The sequence below is a fragment of the Schistocerca nitens genome, chromosome 6, assembly GCF_023898315.1.
Source record: "Schistocerca nitens isolate TAMUIC-IGC-003100 chromosome 6, iqSchNite1.1, whole genome shotgun sequence".
Lineage (NCBI taxonomy): Eukaryota > Metazoa > Arthropoda > Insecta > Orthoptera > Acrididae > Schistocerca > Schistocerca nitens.
The window spans coordinates 725787847-725800156 of NC_064619.1; the positions used below are offsets into that span (position 1 = coordinate 725787847).

The following is a 12310-nucleotide window of genomic DNA, read 5'->3' on the forward strand; positions in this document are numbered from 1 at the left end:
CTGAACGATTAAGTAGTCAGTAGTGAAGCCGCTTTATAAAAATGGAGAAAGGGATAATATAGACGATTTTAGACCTATTTCTATGGCATTAGTGCTTGCTAAAGTCATTGAAAGGGCTGTATATGTAATGATAATTGATAAGTTTAAATCATACGATTTGCTAACAAATGTACAGTTCGGATTTAGAAATCGCTTAACAACTGAAAATGCTATATTCTCTTTTCTCTGTGATGTACTGGACAGGTTAAACAAAAGGTTTCAAACGCTAGGCATAATTTTTTATTTAACTAATTTTGATTGTGTTGATAACAAATTATTGCCCCAGAAGTTGGACCACTAAGGAATACAGGGAGTAGCTCATAACTGGTTCACATCTTACCTTAGCAACAGACAGCAAAAGGTCATTATTCACAGCGTTGGGAATGGTTGTGATGTGGGGTCTGAGTGGGGAACAGTCAAGTGGGGGGTGCCCCTGGGATCAGTGCTGGGGCCAATCCTGTCCTTTATTTATATAAATGATATGCCCTCTAGTATTACGGGTAAATCTAAAATATTTCTCTTTGCTACTGACACTAGCTTGGTAGTAAACGATATTGTGTGCAACATTGGCTCGGTTTCAAATAGTGCAGTTCATGACATACGTTCATGGCTTATAGAAAAGAAACTAACGCTAAATCACAGGAAGACTCAGTTTTTACAGTTTCCAACACACAATTCAACAAAATCTGACGTTTTAATTTCCCAGAATGGGCATATGATTAGTGAAACTGAAGAGCTCAAATTTATAGGTGTTGAGGTAGATAGTAAACTGTCGTGGAAAGCCCACGTTCAGGATCATGTTAATAGACTTAATGCTGCCATTTTGACTATTCGAACCGTATCTGAAGTGAGTGCTCGTTCGAAACGAAAATTAGTCTACTTTGCTCACTTTCATTCACTTATGTCGTAAGGTATTATATTTTGGGGTAAGTCTTCACATCCTAAAACACTGTTTTCGGCTCAGAAACTGGCGAATCGGGCAATAAGTGGTGTAAGCTTACGAACGTCTTGTCGACCCCTGTTCGCGAGTCTGGGTATTTTGACATTGGCCTCGCTGTATATTCCTTACTGTCATTTCTTGTTGCCAATGTTAGCTTATTCCCAAGAATAAGCAGCTTTCACTCAGTTAATGCTCGGCAGAAATCAGACCTGCATTTGGATCGGACTTCTTAACTCTTGTGCAGAAAAGTGCGCAATATACTGCTGCATCCATTTTCAATAAACTACCACTAAAATTCAAAAATCTTAGAGTTAATCCATGTGCTATCAAATCTAAACTGAAGAGTTTCCTCATGGGTCACCCCTTCTATTCTATCAGGGAGTTCCTTGAAAAATTAAGCTGATTCTTGTTGTATTGTTGATTGCGCTTACGTAAACTTATGGCTTGACTTTTTTCAGGTTCATAAACATTTTATTTTTATCTTTTGTAATTTTTTGTGCTGACACGTTCAATGACCTATGATATTTGCTCCTCAATTTGGCCCTACGGAACTTGCTGTGTAAGTAAAAAAAAAGTAAATAAAATAAAACCAGAGGTTACTTTCCACACTACTACATATCAGCGGTTTGTTCCCATTCCATTCTCATTTGGTGCGATAATGACTGCTTGGATATGTACAGCGTGGTCAGAAACTGTCCGAAAAGGACGTAACTGTGCAGAAGTGTAGCTTGTGTTGAGAAATAATTGTTCAGAAAAATATCTTTACGTTGTGCCGTTTCCGCACTGAAGTTAGCCAGTCAGGCCGTTACGAGTGCAATTTCAAGCGGTCTGCCAGAGACGGTATCGCCGAACGTGTTCTGCACTGGATTACCTAAAACCGAACAAGAGAGCGCTAAAAAAGGTGGACGTGGGACGATAGTAAGGACTGAACCCGAGTCAAAGGCTGTGCAGTTTCGTGCGCTGTCATCTACGCTATGAGAACAACAGACATTAATTGTATTTCGCATGTTGCTTGATTTGCGCGCGTAACCCTGATCGGCTGACTTCAAAGCTAATGAACTCCGAAACGTACCGATTTTCTTTCCTTAACCCTGCATCACGCTTATAAGTTTTTGAGACTGCGGTTGCAAGATATGGCTCAGTTCGTAGCTTAATATTGCCTCTTGAAATTACGTAAATTGACTGTCAAGGGATAGTTCATGTCTGTCTTCAAGCGTCTGCGAGTCGAGGTTGTCCAGCATTGCCGTAACGGTATCCAGCGGGTCAAGGAAACTTGTGACCATTTCCTGCTGCCCTTCATAGCACACGTTCAAAATCCCAGTTACTCCTTCTTTATATGTATCCCATTCACTTAAGCAATGTTCTGCGATTAGGCCCACAAGTGTTATATAAACTATTATCTTCGTGCACAGACGCCCAGTAGCAATGACATTTTGTGTCAATTTCACAACAAATAACCAGTGACTACGAAGAAGAGAAAAGCCAGTAAATATGAAGATAGCTAAAAGTCACGTGAACCTAGAAAATTAACACGTTTACAGGTACAGTGAGTGAACATCATATTTACGTGGGGCATCGACAGACGTGAGTGAAAGTTACAGGTGACAGTGTCCTGGAGTGGGCCACATAGGAACCAAGTACTGTACATAAAAACGCTGTGCCAGAAACGATAGTAATTCACTTGCTGGAAGAATGGTTCGCAGTTCATATTCTACCTAAAGCCTTGCTGTATCTTCAATTTATTAAAGCAAGTGTCTGCAACGATTAAATTGTACTCTGTGCAAAATTCTACCAGGCGTCTTCCTCTTTCATTTCTCTCCCCGAGTCCATGGTCTCCTACTATTTTTCATTCTTTTACTTTTTCTAGTACAGAATTCCATCCCCAATGAAATTAAATTTTCGTCTCCCTTAACGAACTGAAAAAGGTATTTTATTTCATCGTACATTTTTTTCAATGTCTCTATGTTCTTGGGAGCTAGTAGACATATAAACTTGTACTATCGCAGTTGGTCTTGGTTTTATGTCTCTATCACCTGGTATAATGCATTCACTACGATGTTCGTAATGGTTCACACAAATTACAACGTTCTTATTTATGATTAGTCCAACTCCTGCATTACCGCTATTTGATTTTGTGTTGGTAACTGTGTAGTCATCTGACTAGAAATCCTGTTATTGCTGCCACCACAGACTATTGATTCCCCGTGTATTTTACTTCACTTCATATATTTCTCTTTTTAAACTATCTAAGCTACCAACTTACTGAGGTATCAAAAGTCTTGCACTCCAACATGCAGTATGTATTGCAATATATTTCTAAAAAACTGTCAGTGAGATAACATGATGATTATTTCGTTTCCTGCTGAACAGAACAGCTACAGGTTGCGATTTGTAATCTTGGAGCATATATGAGATCTATTCCCAGATTGGTGTGTTATATGTATTCTGTGAAAAAAAATCCTTTTAATCGATAACTCTAATATAATCGGCAACTGTGAATTTAGATGCTTCAACAGAAGACAATTTTTGGAAACATCTAGATGTGAAGAGAGAGTAGGTTGATCTGTCATGAAGGTTGTCAGTCTTCAGTACTATCAGATAAAATGCAAAGTCCCACACGGCTTGATGTAAGAGAGAAGAGACAAGCAAGAACAAAATGAAAAATCGGAGGGTAGGAAACATGATAAACAGGAGAAAAACACCTACACTGACAGTATGACTAGCAAACTCAACTGACGTCAGTCTAAACAAAGAGGAAGACTTAGGAAGAAACAATCGTATGTATCTTACGTCAGTTGGTTAGTTGGTTGATTTGGGGGAGGGGACCAAACAGCGAGGACATCGGCGCCATCTGATTAGGGAAGGGTGGGGAAGAAAGTCGGCCGTGCCCTTTCAAAGGAACCATCCCGGAATTTGCCTAAAGTGATTTAGGGAGATCATAGAAAACCTAGATGAGAATGACGGGAAGCGGGTTTTAACCGTCTTGTTCCCAAGTGCGAGTGCAGTGTGCTAACCACTGCGGGACCTCGCTCACTTTGTCACTTCATCAAATAATCAACACCATCGAAGAAATGAACACATTATAAAATAAGGTTATGATTAAATTCAATGAAGGGCTAAACAGAGAACTTTTGCAGAAAGAAATTAGCCGCAAAATCAGAAAAAATATCCTCACGAACATGAAACTGACTGCCAGAAAATTATGAGGAAACTAAAAAGCGAATAACGAGAGCTGACAGAGAAAATCATAAAAAATCGATAGATTGTCATCTAAAGCAAATTTGAAAAATGAAGTTGATAATTTGTCATTGGGGCAGGAAGTTCTTATTAAAAGAAAATGCAGTGTTGTGCGAAACTACAGAGACCAAAGTAACTCCTACACGATGTGTCTGTCACTATTAAGCAACACAACTCTATGAAACTTTGACCATACATAGATAGATCTGCTACAGTATAATATGGAAAGAAATACGCAATGAGACGACCAGAAATGTTACTTTCATCTGAAGACAAATGCTGGGACACCGTTCTTAACAGGAAGTGTGACCGCACTATATGCTCTGCAAAATATTCCATGAGGACCACAAGATTGGTAAAGAGATCTTTTAGTAGGGCGTTCCATACCTCCACCAGCGCTGTTCGGAATGGCTCTGGTGGAAGTGCAAGTGTTGCAGTACGTCCCCGTAAAGTATCTAATACGTGGTTCATGGGATATAAGTCGGGGGAATGGCCAGTCTTTTTCCACAAGGTCCTCCTCCTCTGCTGTTCAAAGTTAGATCAGCAGATCGCAGAACAAACGAAACGTTTTGAGACAGTAGAATCTGATATAGATGAAGTACAAAAGGGACTCGGCAAAAAAGGTGCGGTCTATGATGTGCACTTTGTGAGACAGATTAGGGAAATGTAGGAGTGTAAACATAGGGTGCAGGCCATTGCACTGAATCATGACACTTACGCACACCATGTAGAACAGGTAAGCAGTGAGGAAAACAAGATGCAATCGGTTGTTGGCAGTGTTAAACAGAAGGTGAGAAACAGGTTAAAAATTAAATGAAATCACTATTACGTGATAGAGGCTTAACAGTAAGCAACGTACTGAGTGTGAAAAATAACGAAATCTTCGTTAATATCGGAAACGTCAGAAAATTTGATCCAAACAGAAGATGGTATCAGAGGGATTATTTGGACCAGTTTAAAGGCGTGCTACCTGAGCTATGGGATGAATTGCGTGAGATACACTTTGTTGCATCGAGAATAGAGGGCGAAACTGACATCTAAATAAAGTTTTTAATACAATATTGATCCACGCGGACCATAGTTACGCGCAAAACAATTTACACCAAGGCAGAACCGAAATCTCAAGTTTTTCCAAGATTTTTACGAGGGGAACCAATTACGTCGAAGGTTTAGTATCCTTGATGATATGCAGACTGCCGATAGCAATTCAGGAGAAGATGCTCGGGATCCCCAAGTACTACGTAGAATCGATAAAGTCGGCTCTGAGACAACTGGATACACTGTGAAAAAAGAGGACACGAAGGATCTGATTACTATAGAGGGCTGTCAGGAAACAGCGAGGGGAACACCGGTACATGACCACGTAATGGCAGAGGAGGTAATGACGAACATTGGAATCGAGACGAAGACAGAAGATTTCGAGGTCGCGGAGGCTACCGCGGACAGTGCAGCAGCTACGGGCGTCACAACATGGAGTGGATAACAAAACAATAAGTTGAGTTGGACAACAGCTAATGAAACGTCTGCAACGACTCTGACATGGTAGAAAAAGTAGATCGTGTTCCAGTTGTGGTCCAGTCAGGAACAAATGATGTAGGGCCAGTGGTTATGTCTGTATGGTACGTGGAAGATGCAGATGATCTGATGGACGATTTGATGCAGGAAAATGGCCAAGAGCCTGAGGAGCAAGGAGCCTGTAGTAGAAGCGGATATGTTTGGAACATGGACACATGTTTTGGTCGACTCAGATAGACAATTTTGTGTCGCAAAAGCTACATAGGAAGTGGTTAGAGCAGGCAAGAAAGATATCAAACTTTCCAGTGCATGGAAAATGTATTACAGGTGCTGTTGGGGCTAAAAGCAAATTAATTAAAAAGTAAATGTTAGTTACAATGAGGCTAAACGGTAAATATTATGATTTATTAGCACTTGTGGTGCCTGGGTTAGCATTACCCTTAACCCTAGGCATTGAGTGGTTGACAGAGCAGAGAGCTTGTCTTAATTTTGGAAGAGGTTGTGTAGAAGATCAAAAAGAAGGAAAGGAAGCCGTTATTGACTTCAAAGGGAGAATTAATGTTAGACAAGGGGTAGGAGTGACAAAGTTATGTTGTTTATCTGATCTGCAATTAGTACAACAGAATACTACAAAGGTAGACGTGGCAATTTTAAGCAACATCAATTCAGATGGCAAGGCAAGGCAGACGCAAGAGATCTTGAACTGAAGTCCCTGGAACACGGAAACTACGTAGACATAAAAAATCTTATAGCAACGCTGAGAGGCTGTAAGCAGGTTTCCTCGAGGAAGCCAGTTGTGATAAAAACAGCAGACTGTAGCTGCAGCTGAGAGAACGTGAACCATTTTATGTATGGCCACATGGGTTTCTACAGTCAAAACGTGAAGTGGTGAAGAGGAGGTTCAAAAGATCCAAAGGATGAGATCTATCGATCCGCCAGTCAGTCATTATAATAACCCATTATTCGTGGTAGGGAAACGCGACGGTGCTGTCAGGATCGTATTGGATGTACGCCCAGTGAAGAAGATAACAATAATAATTGCATGGAGGGACGGACTAAAACATTTCAAAGAATCACTCCAGAAGCTGCATGGAGCAAAGATGTTTAGTAGTACTGACCTGAGGTTGGGATATTGGCAGATCTCTTTGTACAAGGATTCCAGGCAGTACACAGCATCCTTGTATAGAGGAAGGAACTACCAGTACTGTGTACTACGGTTTCGCCCGAATTTTTCTACCTCAGCTTCATAAGATCACTGGACACAGTCCTTGGTAAAAAATTAATTAAAACAGCGACAATGTGTGTAGATGATATTTTTATTGCGACCCAGACTTCCGAAGAACATATTAAGAAAAATGAAGAGGTGATCATCACTTTTGAATATGCAATTGTAATGGCAAATTTAGAGAAGTCTGGTTTGGAAGGGATGAAATTAAGTTTCTTGGACATGTAATCAATGCGTAAGGATACAAACCTGATGACAAAAAAATTACAAGTAGTTAAGGATCTTCCAGCACTTCATTGTGAAACACAGCTTAGAGGAATTCTTGGGCGATGTGGATAGTATAGGGAGTTCATTAGTGGTCAATCACATAACAGCCTGCATCTGTTAAACCTACTAAACAGGTGCTGTGGCCTTTGAAGAGATTAAAAGCAACTGTACAATACGCAGTTACTTTCACCTCAAGAATTGAATAAGGAGTTTTATTTGGCCTGTATCAGTTAGGATTTTGGATTGGGACCAAGTGGATGAGTTCTATCCCGACGATATACAAACTATTCCATTCGTGAGCATGACTCTAACTAAGTGGGAATGGAAATAAACCACAAGGAGAGAGGCGTTTGCAGCCTTGTGGGGATTTACAAAATTTAGGTATTTTATAGCAGGCACATTTACTAATTATGAAGAAGGAGGGGGGGGGAGGGGAAGGAGCGCGAAAGGGTTATTGATATCAGCTGCATCAAGATTTAGTGTAGCATCAGCTGCAATGAATGAAAGTTTGTGAGGACCGTTAATACGATCCCGGGATCTACGGCTTATTAGGCAGTTGCTATCCCCCATGCGGATGTCGATACTTGCCTCTTTGGTGAACGCAGAGCACGGTTGTAAAGGAGTCGTGGGTTAGCTTCCGGGGTGCATGTATCGCGCAGTATCGGCGCCGTGAGTGCAGAACGCAGTTTACGTAATTAATATTCATACCACGCGACTTCTGTATTTCATATCAGTGTTGACAGTTCACTGAAGATGATCTGTTTGACAATGGCAAATTCCGAAATCGTGTGTCGTGTCGACAGAACAACAATCAATCGCGTCTGGTCAGTTACGGGACGAGCCATGTGAACATAAAAAATGATAGAGGAACAAACGTATAATCGGTTTAACCAAGTATCACGAGTATAGATACCTGTCGACTCGATATCTTCCAGATAAATCATCGAACACCCGTGTCGCAATCGGCTGCATGTACTCTCGAGAGATAAAGTAAGTACTCCAGTAGAAGTGACTAATGCCTGGACATTATGTGTTGTGCTCCAGGGATTTGCACCAAGTGGTTCACTTTTCAACGGTGGACTTCGCTACATTCCAGCGGAGAACATGGCTGAAGTGCCAATGGATGACTACAGCGATTATCGGTATATTAGTTGTGAACAATGCAGTCCAAAACTTAAAGTATTTAGTTACCAGAGTATATTTGGATCTTGTTAAACTTGGATCTCATTGTGTGTATCCCCAAACTGTTAAATCACACACATTACAGGATTACACTTCTAGCTGGCAGTGGGGAGGCAAGGAGACAACTGTGGGAAAACAATGTACGTTGGGTTTACGCAAGCGGTCGTAAAATATCTAAATCTCGACCCTGAGTTTATGTGACTTGGGCAGTGTAGAAAATGAGTATTGAACCTCTTTCACCCCCAGGTGTCTTACACTTGGCATTAGTCGACATTGTACTTGTACCACCCTTGGACTACGCGGCTGAAAGCCTCATGGCATTCGCAATATACTTTCAGTCGAGTTCTACCATTGCCCAACTCATTTGATGGAAATCTACACTGCTATGTGTACTAACAAAGACCTATCACTGGCGCATACTGGAGCTCAAGAACGTGCATAGTTTCAAGTTTTGGATAGCGAGCCTATCATTTAGACATGATGCCACATGCAGTTGACAACGGAAGGACGAGCACTTAGTCAGTTGGCCACTTCCGCCTACCTGTACCTCAAGATCGTCTAGTAAACGGCGCCACGACACCAGACTGGATATCGCGACTGCCCCCTCTCTCTGTAGCAGCACCAACTGCCCTCCCAGCATTAGGCATGCGATTACTTGCTATGAAGAGAGGGAGTAAAAAGAGCTGAAGCACTGCCGGATTGCGCATGGTAATTTCATGCAGCACTGGTTTGATAATACCCTGTCAACCTTGGTCTCAATTGCGTTCAATTCTCCAGAAATATTGCCTGTTATATGATTTTCCCTCATTTATAGGAACAAGAGCAGTGAATAACAAAATGAAAAGTCGCATGAGTAATTTTTTCTTACCCTCTTCTCCAACTTTTCTGAGAAAGCTGTCTTCATAATTTTCAGTACGAAATCAGTTATTTTGTTCGCATTTACCAAATGGAATCCTTTCAACCTCCGGCAATAGGCACTCTGAAAAAAAGAAAACAATCAGATAGTCAAGTTGTTGATTACTGCAATATCCTGCTTGGTTACTCATATGTGGCAGATGATAAGGTGCAATGGACCAATTGAAATGGAACACTAAAAGTTACAGTGACTCGAGTATAAATCTTAATACAATTGACTGTGAACTGTTTCAACTATCCTAACCAACAGGCTTCACGTGAGTAGCAAAACCTTTTTATGTTATTGTACTATTGTAGATAATTATGAAGATACGTAAGTTGTATGTGAAACAACTGCCTAATAGGGGTGAGGCCACGTTTGGATATAAACAATGCCAAAACAGCTACTGTAATTCCACTGGTAGTGGGAGAGGTAAAGAGAGTAGAAATAATACTGTTTGAGAAATAACTATAAAGGTAATAATAATAACATTAATTGTAATAACTGTTGAAATGTTGATGTGAACATGACAAAAATGGTGAAGTAAAAAGTTTCGGATAGTAATGGGTTGTTGTTGTTGTTGTTGTTGTTGTCGTCTTCAGTCCTGAGACTGGATTGATGCAGCTCTCCATGCTACTCTATCCTGTGCAAGCTTCTTCATCTCCCAGTACGTACTGCAACCTACATCCTTCTCAATCTGCTTAGTGTATTCATCTCTTGATCTCCCTCTATGATTTTTACGCTCCACTCTGCCCTCCAATACTAAATTTGTGATACCTTGATGCCTCAGAACATGTCCTACTAACCGATCCCTTCTTCTAGTCAAGTTGTGCCACAAACTCCTCTTCTCCCCAATTCTATTCAATACCTCCTCATTAGTTATGTGATCTATCCATCTAATCTTCAGCATTCTTCTGTAGCATCACATTTCGAAAGCTTCTATTCTCTTCTTGTCCATACTATTTATCGTCCATGTTTCACTTCCGTACATGGCTACACTCAATACAAATACTTTCAGAAGCGACTACCTGGCACTTAAATCTACACTTAATGTTAACAAATTTCTCTTCTTCAGAAACGCGTCCTTCCCATTGCCAGTCTACATTTTATCCTCTCTACTTCGACCATCATCACTTATTTTGCTCCCCAAATAGCAAAACTCCTTTACTACTTTAAGTGTCTCATTTCCTAATCTAATTCCCTCAGCATCACCCATCTTAATTCGACTACATTGCATGATCCTCGTTTTGTTTTTGTTGATGTTCATCTTATAACCTCCTTTCAAGACACTGTCCATTCCGTTCAACTGCTCTTCTGAGTCCTTTGATGTCTCTGACAGAATTACAATGTCATCGGCGAACCTCAAAGTTTTTATTTCTTCTCCATGGATTTTAATACCTACTCTGATTTTTTTTGTTTCTTTTACTGCTTGCTCAATACACAGATTGAACTACATTGGGGAGAGGCTACAACCCTGTCTCACTCCCTTCCCAACCACTGCTTCCCTTTCGTGCCCCTCGACTCTTATAACTGCCATCTGGTTTCTGTACAAATTGTAAATAGCCTTTCGTTCCCTGTATTTTACACCTGCCACCTTCAGAATTTGAAAGAGAGTATTCCAGTCAACATTGTCAAAAGCTTTCTCCAAGAAACGTAGGTTTGCCTTTTCTTAATCTAGCTTCTAAAATAAGTTGTAGGGTCAGTATTGCCTCACGTGTTCCCATATTTCTACGGAATCCTAACTGATCTTCCCCGAGGTCGGCTTCTACCAGATTTTCCATTCGTCTGTAAAGAATTCGCGTTAGTATTTTGCAGCCGTGACTTATTAAACTGATAGTTCGGTAATTTTCACATCTGTTAACGCCTGCTGTATTTGGAATTGGAATTATTATATTCTTCTTGAAGTCTGAGGGTATTTCGCCTGTCTCATACATTTTGCTCACCAGATGGTAGAGTTTTGTCGGGACTGGCTCTCCTAGGGCTGTCAGTAGTTCTAATGGAATGTTGTCTACTCCCGGGGCCTTGTTTCGACTTAGGTCTTTCAGTGCTCTATCAAACTCTTCACGCAGTATGATATCTCCCATTCAGCTTCATCTACATCCTCTTCCATTTCTATAACATTGCCCTCAAGTACATCGCCCTTGTATAGGCCCTCTATATACTCCTTCCACCTTTCTGCTTTCTCTTAATTGCCTAGAACTGGGTTTCCATCCGAGCTCTTTATATTCGTACAAGTGGTTCTCCTTTCTCCAAAGGTCTCTTTAATTTTTCTGTAGGCAGTATCTATCTACCCCTCGTTAGATAAGCCTCTTCATCCTTACATTTGTCCTCTAGCCATGCCTGTTTAGCCATTTTGCACTTCCTGTCGATCTCATTTTTGAGACGTTTGTATTCCTTTTTGCCTGCTTCATTTGATGCATTTTTATATTTTCTCCTATCGTCAACTAAATTCAATGTTTCTTCTGTCACCCAAGGATTTCTACTAGCCCTCGTCTTTTTACCTACTTGATCCTCTGCTGCCTTCACTACTTCATCCCTCAAAGCTACCCATTCATCTTCTACTGTATTTTTCCCCCCATTCTTGTCAATTGTTCCCCTATGCTCTCCCTGAAACTCTGTACGACCTCTGGTTCTTTCAGTTTATCCAGGTCCCACCTCCTTAAATTCCCACCTTTTTGCAGTTTCTTCAGTTTTAATCTGCAGTTCATAACCAATAGATCGTGGTCAGAGTCCACATCTGCCCTTGGAAATGTCTTACAATTTAAAATCTGGTTCCTAAATCTCTGTCTTACCATTATATAATCTATCTGAAACCTTTTAGTATCTCCAGGGTTCTTCCATGTATACAACCTTCTTTCATGATTCTTGAACCAAGTGTTAGCTATGTAATGGGTTGTAAGAAACTGAAATATTCATAGGCTTCTTTATAGCGATGCGCACTGGAACATAAGTAACTACATGTCAACAAGTGAAACATTACTATTATTTAAGGAAGCCATTAATTAGCTAC

The 12310-nt window shown here is 40.6% G+C and overlaps 1 protein-coding gene across 1 annotated transcript in view; it reads right to left on the reverse strand.

Annotated features, from left to right (window-relative positions):
• LOC126262199 (retinol-binding protein pinta-like) overlaps positions 1-12310 on the reverse strand; it is a 172077-nt gene that overhangs the window by 19077 nt on the left and 140690 nt on the right. Inside the window, exon 5 of the mRNA XM_049958616.1 lies at positions 9274-9384. Coding sequence (XP_049814573.1) covers positions 9274-9384 — 111 coding nt within the window. The remainder of the gene's footprint in view (positions 1-9273; positions 9385-12310) is intronic.